The 13,425-nt window shown below is 42.3% G+C and overlaps 1 protein-coding gene across 7 annotated transcripts in view; it reads right to left on the reverse strand.

The window, feature by feature from the left end:
• The window catches only part of eya1 (EYA transcriptional coactivator and phosphatase 1), a 183,954-nt gene that overhangs the window by 120,571 nt on the left and 49,958 nt on the right, over positions 1-13,425 (reverse strand). For 5 of the 7 annotated variants that reach the window (XM_078217104.1, XM_078217102.1, XM_078217101.1 and 2 more), the window contains one exon: positions 10,704-10,786. In XM_078217104.1, coding sequence (XP_078073230.1) covers positions 10,704-10,786 — 83 coding nt within the window. The remainder of the gene's footprint in view (positions 1-10,703; positions 10,787-13,425) is intronic. The other 2 variants (XM_078217107.1, XM_078217106.1) reach the window with 1 other exon arrangement.

Here is a 13,425-nt window from a genome sequence, read left to right on the forward strand (position 1 = left end):
GAAGCTTGCATTGCCTTACAACCTACCCTTCTTCGAGGAACTCAGTTTGGAATTACTGTTTTGCATTGCTTAATTATTGTTCACACTTAATTTTGATTTTATACAAATCTCTTTTTTAAATATATGCTGAAACTTTCCAAATATATACTTACACCAATATTTTCATTACATTTTAAAAGGTATTGTTATAACTAGAAGTTTGTCTTCAGAACCAATTTACATATTGAGCAACTGAACAGCTTGTTACTTGAGAATTATTGTATTTTGGCAGGTGTAATATATATGGTTGCTCAAAGCACTGTATTTTGACATTTGTGCAGATATTGTACTCCAATTTCTTCTCTACAGTTCGAAAGAGAGTGATTCTTCTTTACACAAGATTAAACAAAAACAGCATACTTTTATATAGCACCTTTTACACAGTAAAAGTGTCAAGGTGCTTTGCAGGAGTATGATCAAACAAATTACATTGAGGCACATAGGAGATATTGAGACAGATGGTCAAAGAGTTGGGATTTAAGGAGCATTTTAAAAATCAGGAAGGTAGAAAGGAGGTAAAGTTTTGGGATTGAGTTCCAGAGTTTGGGGCCCAGGCAGCTAAAAGAAAAGCTGCCAATGATCACAGAATCACAGTGCAGAAGGAGGCCATTTGGCCCATCAAGTCTGCACCGACTCTGACAGAATATCTTACCCAGGCCCTATCCCCGGAACCCCACATATTTACCCTCCTAATCCCCCTAACCTACAGATCTTGGGACACTAAGGGGCAATATAGCATGGCCAATCCACCTAACCGGCACATCTTTGGATTGTGGCAGGAAACTGGAGCACCAAGATGAAACCCATGCAGACACAGGGAGAATGTGCAAACTCCACACAGTCACCCAAGGACAGAATTGAACATGGGTCCCTGGCACTGTGAGGCAGCAGCGCTATGATGGAAGAACTAAAATAGGGCTTGTGTCAAGAACCAGAATTTGAAGATATCTTGCAGGGTTGTGAGATGAGAGGAAAATGCAGAGATACGGAGAGGAGGGATTTGAAAACAAGGATGGAAATTTTAAAATTTGTGAAATTGCCAGATCAGGAGTGAATATAGGTCAAGGAGCACAGGGAAGATGGATGAACAGCACTTGGTGTGGGGAGGCCACGGGCAGCGGAGCACACACTGGAGGGTAGCATATGGAAGGCCAGCCAGGTGACCACTTAACTTGTCAAGTATATAGGTAACAAAGACATGGGGTAGAATTTATGGTCCCCCACTGGCAGGTTTGCAGATGTGGGAGAGCCTGTAAAATTCCCCAGGTGGCATTCCCACCACCATCCTGCCCACTCTGATCTCTCTGCAACTTTATGGTGGGATGAGAGAGGCCTTGGCCAGCTAGCCAACCCACCCTTACCCCAATTGAGGTCCTTATGTTGGCAATTAATGATCACTTAAGAGCCATTTCCCACTTGGCCTCAGATAGGAAGAGTTCATGAGCAAGATGGAAGCCTGGAATGATCCCTGCTCAAACCCTTGTTGGGAAGGCCTCCTTCAGTGACCTCCTTTGAATATCAGGTGCACGGTGCACAACTTGGGGTCAAATATGATACCAAGTTTATGAACGGTTTGCTTTAGTTTCAGACAATTGCCAGGGAGAGGTATAGAATTTGCAGTGGGGCAATGACTTTGGTCTTCTCAAAATTTAATTGCAGGAAATATCTGCTCATCCAGAATTGGATGTCAGACAAACAGTCTGACATTAAAGACTGTAAGAGGGTCAGATGTAATGGCAGTGAGGTAGAGCTGGATGTCATTAGTATACATGAGGAATCTAATGTTGTGCTTTCAGATGATGTAGCCAAGGGGCAACAACTAGATGAGAAATAGGATGGGGCCAAGCGTAGATTGCTGGGGATCTCCAGAGGTAACTGCAGGAGCAGGAAGAGAAACTATTGAAGGTGATTCTCTGGCTACAACTATGGTTATGCACCCAAATCTAGTGTTGAATTTTCAGATCTGAGCCTGATCTTGTTCTCACCCAAAGATCACACACCCAAAACAGACATTGTGGCAATATGTAGCAAGAGTAATTATATAGTTTTCAAGTGCAGACATCTTGGATGATATTCTCGCTTCCAAGTCCAGGAAAACGGGGAACATTATGCTGGCTCATCACTGTCCTGGCTTAGATCAGCTAACTCTGCATAGTTCAGGACTAAAACTGGAATCTTTCTGCTCTGCAACTTCTGTACATCATATTACACAGTTACCCCCTAAAATTAAGAATGTACTTAGATGTAACAGTACCTTTTTTAAAAACACCCTCCTCTAACTTTCCCATTTTGTCACTATTCATGTATGAGCCTTGGCAGTAAATACTAGAGAGCTATTCCATGGGAGCCATCTGTTATGTTTGAAGTCTACTTATGGGTATAAAGAGACCATGAGGTAAGTAGAAGTAAATCAAACAGGAATGGCTTATTCAGCATCATAACAGGGTCAACCCATGGAAAGCGAATGGCCCGGATGGGGTACCCGGACGAACACTCAGATCCTGCGCGGATCAGCTGGTGGGGGTATTTGCAGAGATCTTCAACCTCTCTTTACAATAATCTGAGATCCCTATCTGCTTCAAGAAGACGACCATCATCCCGGTACATAAGAAAAACCAAGAAGCGTGCCTTAATGACTATTAGCCGGTGGCTCTGACATCCATCATTATGAAGTGCTTCGAAAGGTTAGTCATGGCACAAATCAATTCCAGCCTCCCGGACTACCTGGATCCACTACAGTTTGCGTACCGCTACAACAGGTCCACAGCAGACGCCATTTCCCTGGCCCTCCACTCAACCCTGGAACACCTAGATAACAAGGACATCTATGTCAGACTCCTATTTATTGACTATAGCTCAGCCTTCAACACTATTATTCCCAAGAAATCCATCTCCAAACTTCGTGGCCTGAGCCTCGGCACCTCCCTCTGCGGTTGGAATTTCCTAACTCACAAACCACAATTAATGAGGATAGGCAACAACACCTCCTCCACAATCATCCTCAACACCGGTGCCCCACAAGGCTCTGTTCTCAGCCCCCTACTATACTCCTTATACACCTATGACTGTGTGGCCAAATTTCTCTCCAACTCGATTTTCAAGTTTGCTTACGACACCACCGCAGTGGGTCGGATCTCAAACAATGATGAGACAGAGTACAGGAATGAGATAGAGAATCTGGTGAACTGGTGTGGCAACAATAATCTCTCCCTCAATGTCAATAAAATGAAGGAGATTGTCATCGACTTCAGCAAGTGTAAAGGAGAACATGCCCCTGTCTACATCAACGGGGACGAAGTAGAAAGAATCGAGAGCTTCAAGTTTTTAGGTGTCCAGATCACCAACAACCTGTCCTGGTCCTCCCATGCCAACATTATAGTTAAGAAAGCCCACCAATGCCTCTACTTTCTCAGAAGACTAAGGAAATTTGGCATGTCAGCTGCGACTCTCACCAACTTTTACAGATGCACCATAGAAATCATTCTTTCTGGTTGTATCACAGTTTGGTATGGCTCCTGCTCTGCCCAAGACCGCAAGGAACTACAAAAGGTCATGAATGTAGCCTAATCCATCACACAAACCAGCCTCCCATCCATTGACTCTGTCTACACTTCCCGCTGCCTTGACGAAGGTTTTCTCTTCCACCTTCTTCCGTCGGGAAAAAGATACAAAAATCTGAAGTCACGTACCAACCGATTCAATAACAGCTTCTTCCCTGCTGCTGTCAGACTTTTGAATGGACTAACCTTGCATTAAGTTGATCTTTCTCTACACCCTAGCTATGACTATAACACTCCATTCTGCACTCTCTCGTTTCCTTCTCTATGAACGGTATGCTTTGTCTGTGTAGCGTGCAAGCAATAATACTTTTCACTCTATGTTATGTGACAATAATAAATCAAATCAAATCAAAATAACAGTGGCAGAGTCAACACAAGATTAACCTTGCAAGTTCCACCCACTGTGCAGCTTGAGCCCGGGGTCACCTGACCCACTCTCTTAAAGGGCCATATGCTCAACTACATACATATGTGCGTGCACACGCACACATTCCAATTAATGTCTACATTGACATAATCAGTCTTTCTGGGGGATGACAATTCCTGGATGAATGGCTCCTTGCCTCTGGAGCCTTTTCGGGTGTCATTTCCCAAACTCCCAGAAGTTCTTGTCGCACATTTATAGCTGCCTCTCGAGATTGCTCTTTGTCTCCTATTTGCATTGCCAACATCTCCTTCTCAGGTAAAGCTAACCCTGCCTCAGGAACACTTTGCTCGATTGCTTCCTCTGGTTCTGTCTGATCCACTTCTGGATCTTGGAGAACTTCCCTCCGTTGATAAGATGCAGTGACCTGCTGATCCATGTGCCTCCTCCAGACCAGCTCATCCTTGGACTGCAACAAGTATTGTGGTGTACTGGGAGTTGTCATTCCTCCCATATTAAGAGGAAAGATGCTGGAACAAGAGCACCAAGGGCACCTGGGCATGGTGCAAATGAAGGAGATAGCCAGGAGCTATTTTTGGTGACTGAGTGTAGACTCCCAGATCAAGGAGAAGGCAGGTTCTTGTGAATCATTCAAGATTTGCACTTTTGGTCACTTGGAATGGGCATCGACCACGACAAGTAGCATTTGTCCTTTCACAGGATCTGCGAAGTCTACATGGATCCTTTGCCAAGAAGCTTCAGGCCATTGCTGTGGGTGAAGGGCTGACAACGATGGCGCCTTTTGCACTATCATGCATGATTCACAAGAACCTGCCTTCTCCTTGATTTGGGAGTCTACGCTCAGTCACCAAAAATAGCTCCTGGCTATCTCCTTCATTCGCACCATGCCCAGGTGCCCTTGGTACTCTTGTTCCAGCATCTTTCCTCTTAATACGGGAGGAATGACAACTCCCATACCCCACAATACACATCCGTCCGACAAGGACAACTCTCACCTCCTGGACAGGTAGGGACTTAAATCTGGCTGATTTCTATGGCCGGTCCTCCCTCTCAGGACGAAATCTATGACTTGACTTAAGACTGGGTCATTATAGATAGCATTCTGCGCCTGGGCTGCAGACACCAGTACTTATCTTCTTAACAAAAATATATGATTTTCAACTTGGAATCCAGAACATCCATTCATCCAGGGAGAGGCAGCCTTGAAAGCGCATCTGTGTTGCCATGCTTCTCCAATTGTCGATATCGTAAGTTGTAGGAATGTGCTGATAGAAGTAGTGCCCATCTTTGTAAGCATGCTGCCGCCATAGTTGGTATCCCAGTACGTGGCCTGAAAATGGTGGTGAGGTGTCTGTGATTGGTTAGCAGCACGAAATGCCGGCCGTATGGGAAAAGTGATATTTTTTCACCCCAAACACGATACTTAATCCTTCCTTTTTGACCTGGACATAGTTTTCCTCTGTTTTCGTCAAAGAACTTGATGCAAAGGCAATGGGTCTTTCCTCTCCATTAGACAATACAGTGCCAATACCATAAGGTGGGGCATCGTAGGCTAATTGCAAAGCCAACTTTGAGTCGAAATGGGTTAACACTTCTGACCTCCTTAAGGCTTGTTCTACCTCCCAGTAAGCCTCCTCACACCCCGGGTCTATCTCCATGGCCGGCCTTTCCCAAACAGCCAGTGTAAAGATTTTAGCACGGTTGCCAGATCTAGCATGAACTTGCCATAATAGTTTAACAACCCCAGAAGCGAACGTAATTGCAATAAGTTTTCTGGTCAAGGAGCCTTCATAATGGCATTCATTTTCTTTGATGCATATGGTAGACCTTCCCTATCAATGACATGGCCCAGGTATTCGATTGAATCTTTGAAGAATTCGCATTTTCTTTCTTTACTTTCAGGCCATTCTCCTGCAACCTTCCAAGGGTTTTTTCTAGGCTCTTCAAATGTTCCTCTTAGGTGAAGCCCATCACCAAAATATCATCCAGGTAACACTGGGCCCCCGGTAACCCACTCAATATTTGATCCATTGCCCTCTGGAAAAGGGCTAGCGCTGACATGATGCCAAAGAAGACACTTATAGCAGAAAAGTCCCCTATGAGTTACTATCATTAGGGGTGGTTGGGACTCTTCTGTGACACCCATTTGAAGATAAGCCTGTGACAGGTCAATCTTCAAATATTTCTTCCATCCTGCTAATCCACTGAACAGGTCCTCAATGAGAGGAAGTGGGTATTGATCAGCACACAGTGCTGGGTTGACAGTGACCTTAAAGTCCCCACAGATTCTATCCATGCCATCCTTTTTAGAACTGGAACAATTGTGGTGGCCCATTTGCTGGTTCCAATGCCTCCATGGTCACCAGCTGTTCTCGTTCTGCCTCCACTTTCGGCCAGATGGCATACAGTACTGGACGTGCCTTCAGACTCGTTGGATGAGTCTCTGGCTTCAACTGAACTTTAATTTTGACCCTTTCATCTCATCCAAGGTGCGCCTTGAACATATCCTTGTACTTATCTGGGGCATCTTGTAAACTCGTTCTCGAGTATGCCAGTCTATTCACTGCGTCCCAATTTAATTTCAATTTCTGTAACCAGGAGCATCCAAACAAAGCAGGACAGTCACCCTTGACTATATACAAAGGTAACTCTGCATACTGGTCCCTTAGCTATACCTTCACCAGTACATATTCTTTCAATGCCACCACTTGTTCCATGTCAGTACGTACGGTAATCTCGGCAGGATTCAACAGCAGTACTTTGATTTTATCTCTGTAAAATAAGTCAGGAATCAGTGACACTGCTGCCTCCACATTCACCTCCATTTTAATTATCTTCCTTTCTAACTTGGGAAGGAGCCAGAACCGATCAGCTTCTCATTGGACTGACAATATATTTAGCCGAAATTCCGCAGATTTGGCTGACTCCCTGTCCCCTTCCTGGCTGGCAGCATGTAACTTTTGCCTTGTCTTCAGGATAGTCTCTCACCGACTCCCCTTTTCCTCTTTAAGTCGTGCCCTACAATTCCGGGCAATATGCCCCAACCTGCTTACATTTACAGCATTGGGCTTTACAAGTCCAACATGATGATTCTTTGTGGCCAGACTTGCCACATCGGCAGCATTCTACAGTTGGCATCACGTTCTGCTGTGTTTCGGCTACTTTGTGTACTCAGGCACTGACACCCAATTGTGTTGCTTCATTGGTGGCCAACTCCATTGCAGTAGCTATTTCAAAGGCTACGTTGAAGTCTAAAACGTTTTTCGTTAAAAGTTTTCATTGGATGGCTTCGTTATGGAGGTCACAAACTAAACAGTAACGTGAAGTACCTTGAAGAACCCCACCAAATTTGCAGTGCTCAGCCAATCATTTTAAAATGGCCACAAATTGAGCAATGGACTCTCCTTCCAGCTGTACCCTTTTATAAAATCGGAAATGTTCTGCTATCTTTAGAGGCTTGTGTGCAAAATGGTTCCCTAACACCACGCACAAATCGGCAAGGGCTTTCTCTGCAGATTTTTCAAGCTGCATCAGACTTTTTAGCGTATTGAATGTCTAACTCCCTTTGGTGCTCAGAAAGACCGCTACCACGAGGTCTTCATCCACCTTATTGGCGTTAAGTTTGAATGAAAATGCTCCGTATATAATGTCTAGCTCTCAGATTCTTCATTGAATGGCCCCATCACTCAGAACCGGTCCACCTTTTTCTCTTCCCACTGGTGGGAATTTTTCCCACCATTCATGTTTCAGTAGATAATTGTAGCCCTGGTTCCCTCATTTTGTGCTCTTCGCGCCAGCCAATCCCTCACCGACTGTGCTCTTACTACTCTTCCTATCAAATGCAGCCCAACTTCCCTCGTGACCGCTTCCCCATAATGATCTCGGTACTCCCAGTTTGGAACTCCCTCTGTTATTCTGGCTGTCGACAGTGGCCCTTGTTCCCTCACGACCACTGCCTTAAACCCATTTCCTGATAAATACCTTTGTTTTTGAGGTGTTGAATGCAGCCTGAGTCCCCTCGCTGCTGCTTCCCTCGATGCCTAGGCCTGTTTCCTGCAAGTTTATCCCGCTACCTCGTTAATTTGCGCTGTTTTCAAAATCTGGGCAATGTTGGACATTCCTCCCCTCTCCCGAAAAACCGACAGTAACACGCAATCTATGGGCTGTGACTCAACCTCATCGACAGTTATTATGTTTGACGTCTGTTTATGGGCTATAAAGAGACCATGAGGTAATTACAAATAAATCAAACAGGAACGGTTTATTCAACGTTGTGACAGTAGCACAGTCAGCACAAGACTGACCTAGCAAGCTCCATCCAGGGTGTAGCTTGTGGCCCGGGTCACCTGACCCATTCTCTTAAAGAGGCATATGCCCATCTACATACATAACACCATCACACCCAAGCAAAATCACCTACTCAACCCCTACACATGGGTACTTCCATAAAGGGCAATAGATAATAATCAGAAGTGGAACCGTACCTGCTATTTCCCCTCTCTAACTGAGGTTGATTAAGGCCATTTGCAAAATCCCCACTGCTACCCTTGTTGAAATTATTTACACAGTATGTTCAAGGATTGTAACAGATTTTTCTGGTCTGAATGCCTCAGTGAGGAGAAATTGACACTCACTGGAATAATTCACTGGGCTACAAAATTCATTTAGGTCTATTTTAGGATGCAGAATGGCTGGTTCAATCCTGGTGCAATCTCAACTCATGCCGGAAGCTGGAGGACAGACGTTCAGCTACAATTGAGCCTTGGACCTCATTTCAATATTATCCGTGAGTTCCAGGTGCCTTTGTTCTCTTTGGCAACTTCTCAGTTTGAAGATTTCCTATACGGGCCAATTCTGGCTGTTGACAGTAGCCTAAGTCCCCTCACGACCACTGCCTTCAACCCATTTCCCAAAAAGTACCTTTTTATTTGAGGCATTCAATGCAGCCCGAGTCCCCTCGCGGCTGCTTCCCTCGATGCCTAAACCTGCTGGTAGCAGTTCTCAGGTAGATTGTGGGAGGAGGGAGGGAGGGGGAGAATAGTTGGCAGAGACCCTCGGAAATGCTGTGGAGCTATGCTGCTCCCCATAGCTCCATATGTAGATACAATTTCTTTAAACATACCCATTTGTTGACAATCGCTACTCAGTTTCTGGAAGTGTTTATAATTGAACATTAAGCCCCTTATTAACTTATGCCAAGAGTCTATCATATGTTTAAGGCAACCATCCAGGATACCCGAATATCATCTGAGGCTAATTACTGGGGAGTGGAGCAAAATTGGTCATTTGTAGTTCTTGTTTCCTACACAGAAAACAGGTACAATGTGAATCAATTTCTCCTCACTAAGACTTCAAGGACTCCTATATCAATACCATAAGCCATGTACAGAAGATACCCAAAAGTTGGTGCATATCATAAATTGGTAGATAGCATCTGATAAGAAAGCTATGGAGAACGTTATAAATAGTGAATTTGTTGCTTTCATGAGACTACTTGAAGAAGAAGATTGCACATACAAGATGGAACACTGCGCTGGAGAGTTAATTGGTTTAGGACCAATAAAATTGACTGAAATCAGCTGAAGTTTGAAATAATCCAATTAAGAAGAACGAAAGATATTTGTAGAACACTGAAGATATGTAGAAGAAGAAGAATATGAAAAAATTATGCATGGGATACTCTAAATACATTAGGATTTGTGCTTGATCTGCACATGACCCCAGGAAAATACTTTCAAACATACTGTTGCTTGGCACCTTCTCCACTATTGCCTGTGGAATTAATCAGAGTACAAACTCTGATTAATTCTCTCCTAAAATAACATATGGAGCTCCAAAATATGTCACAGGATTCTGGTGATTCCTTCCATAAGCCTCTTTCAATATGGCAGTCGCTGCTTGTACTGTATTATTGCTCCATTTGCACCAATTAAAATCAATTTTATCAGACTGCCACTTCTGTTTAATTTGGAGAGCTATATTAACATACAAACAGACTAATTAGGAGCAGGAGTAGGCTACTCGGCCTCTCGAGCCTGCTCCGCCATTCAATAAGATCATGGCTGATCTGATTGTCACCTCAACTCCACATTCCTGCCTGCCTCGATAATTTTTCACCCCCTTTCTTATCAAGAATCTATCCACCTCTGCCTTAAAAATATTCAAAAACTCTGCTTCTACCACCTTTTAAGGAAGAGAATTCCAAAGACTCAAAAATATTCTCCTCGTTTGTCTTAATGGGTGACTCCTTATTTTTAAACAGTGACCCCTAGTTCTAGATTCTCCCAAAAGGGGAATCATCCTTTCCACATCCATCCTGTCAAGACTGCTCAGGGTCTTACATATTCCAACAAAAAATTATCTTACTCTTTTAAACTCCAGTGAATACATTCCTAGCCTGTCCAACCTTTTCTCAGAAGACAACCTACCCATTCCAGGTATTAGTTTAGTAAATCTTATCTGAACTGTTTCCAATGCATTTATATCCTTCCATAAATAAGGAAGGATGTAAATGCATTGCAAATAATAATATTCCCATAAAATAGCAAGGAATTAGCAAACTAATATGGTTTGATATATAATAGTAATATTGCTGCATTTATTCTCTTATTTATTCTCTTGTTTATTTCTTCCAGCTACGTAGGTAATGATTTAGCATTTAATTAATTTACCCTTACAATATTGTTGGTACAAAAATATAAAATAAGAAGGTGCAATACCTGAGGTGAACTATTAAAGCCTGTAGAATTTGTAAGTGAATTGTTTCCTGTGTAAATTCCTGATGCTGATGTAAAACATCCCCCTGAAAAAGAAAACTTTTGTCAGATTTTTACTTTCTTCAACAAAATCTAATCCCTGTATTTTGGGTAAACATGTTGCCAATATACATGGGTGGTTAGGAAATAAAATGTCATATCGCATAATGATTGATTCATTTATTTCCCAGTTTGTTATCAATTCTGGATTCTCACAACCAAGTACAAATTTTGTTTTATTTCTTATTCATTCATGGAATGTGGACATCACTCAAACTCAGCATTTCTGAAGTGGCTTGTGAGGCCATTTCAGAAGATTGCTGAGAGTCTGGAGTCACATACAGGACAGATAATGTCAGGATAGCAGATTTCCTTCCCTAAAGATATTCGTGAACCAGCTGAGTTCTTACAACAATTCTACAGTTTACTGGGCACCATTACATTAAAACAGCTTTTTATTTCAGATTTATTAATTTTCTCAGCTGCCTTGGTAGCTCCAGTTTACTAGTCCAGTCGCATAAGCTATGTTACTATACCCACTGATGTCACCAGGTTTGATACTGCCTTGTGGAAAAGGATCCAAGGATCAAAAAAAATGTAGAAAATTGTAGTTAAAAATGGGAAACAAGGAAATGTTTTTAGAGTTTTAATCTCATTTTTGATTCAGATAATTCTGCTTCCTCAAGATATTAAAATTTACTTCAGGGCTTCACAATGTCCCTCGGGATTCAGGAGAAACCAATGTCCCTTTAACTGAATGGTTAGAGCCTGAAACAGCTCTGAAAGCTACTTCTTACTTCACATCTGCCTCCTTGATGAACTGATTTAGCATCACTCTGCACAAACCCCATACATGTACCAGATGGGCTGCCTTGCATAAAAACACAATTATATATAGTATGCTCTAGTCATGTTCCCATCTAAAACCTATTCCTTAGTGGACAGGAACATACAGTGATAAAAAAGACCCATAACTGATTTTAATTACTGTTCTTTCCTACCAGGTTCCATAATTTGCTTCCTTGGCCTGCTGCCAGTGGGCAGGGAGTATCATCAGTATTTAAATTTAGGCAGTTATCCTGCTAACAATGAAATTGAAGGAGAATCACTTCTCCACTATTACATAATTCAGCCCCTCTTCATAAAACACATTTGCAATATTAGAGCCCAAATTGCGCAAAGGCTAAGCGTGTAACTAAAGCCTGTAACTAAATAAATGCCAAAATATGTCATCGCCTTTCCCGCACTCATTCCACTTTGCTCCTATATGGCATCGCAATCTTGCTAATAAACAATGCTGCATAGTACACAACTGTGTGTATATTTGTCTCAATGAGATTCTTCCTTTGGATTGATACATAAGCTTCCATTAAACAAGATACGGGTTGATATTTAATGTATAATGAAATGTAATGTAAATTATATGCACACAGGATTAATTGATGGGAAGAGCTATTCCATCTTCACTGCTACCAACCTTTCCACACATGCATCCTAAAATGAAACAGGCAATTGTGACTTTCCTTTTGCAGTCTCCAATGGTGAACTGTTTTAATAACAAATTATACAGCTACCTAATTTGCATTAGTAATCCCAATCACCAACCCTGCTAATGTTTATTAATCATGGAGTGGTAACTTTGTATAAATAATTTGGGTGAGCACTTTCACCACTAGACGACACATCCTGGAATCTGCCCAAGGATGGCAAAAATGTTGCCATTTGGACTGCCTCCGTGACACAATGCCAGTGCTCTTCTTCCTTCAGGAATAATGATGCTCTGCTCCAAACCCCTTTGCTACCAAAATTTGAAGATTTTTAAGGGATTTAGGTTACAATGCAGGCCTGGATTTCCAGGTAGACACCATTTCTAATGCACCACAGGCTCTCTGCTCCTGCTCTCAAATCAGAGGATGATATTTGAGTTTATCCTATTCCTGGTACTTCTGTTATACTTACAACAGAGGAAAGTACTTCTCACAGTCAGGACATTTAAACAGTCTCTTATCAGTACGAACAAGTTGGTGTGTCAGCAGGTTGAATGAACGGGTAAGTCCCTTGCCAGGTGCTGCAGATTTTTAGGTTAATTGTTCTTGGAGTTTAAGACTACCAAACAAATTTAATCATGTTCTGTGCAAAAATATATTTCTAAGACCAGTTATGCTAGAAAAAATGTTAGCCTTGTATGACATGAGAAATAAATCTGCACTTGTAATTATCCCCATTAAAACAAAATGCTTAAATTCTCCTACTCCATATTGAATAGGAAGGATATCCAGTGTATTTTATTGATACTAACAAACACTTGTGGGATGATTTTAATATTTCAAAAATTTTAACACTGTCCACCTGGTAAGTGAGCAGTCACCCTTTAGATTTACCTGCTCAGGTACCATTTTCTTCTTGCAGGTTCCTACTTTGACTTGTTCTTCTTAGTAAGAGGGACACCACTGGTAGCCATCTGGGTATTTTTATCAGGTTCCAATTATGTCATTGGGACCAGATTGTTATTTCACCGTAATGTTGCACTGTAAAACAATTCTGGTTTCCCACCAGGCCAACCAAAGGGAAGAAGAGTCGGGGCCAAAAGAGGCCCACAAAGTATGTGGCTTTATAATGTGATCTGCTCACTATTCATTTTTCACCCTGCCCACTTTATTTTTTATTGCTTTCAATGGACGATAAA

Source organism: Mustelus asterias, chromosome 7, assembly GCF_964213995.1.
Source record: "Mustelus asterias chromosome 7, sMusAst1.hap1.1, whole genome shotgun sequence".
In the NCBI taxonomy this organism is placed as follows: Eukaryota; Metazoa; Chordata; class Chondrichthyes; order Carcharhiniformes; family Triakidae; genus Mustelus; species Mustelus asterias.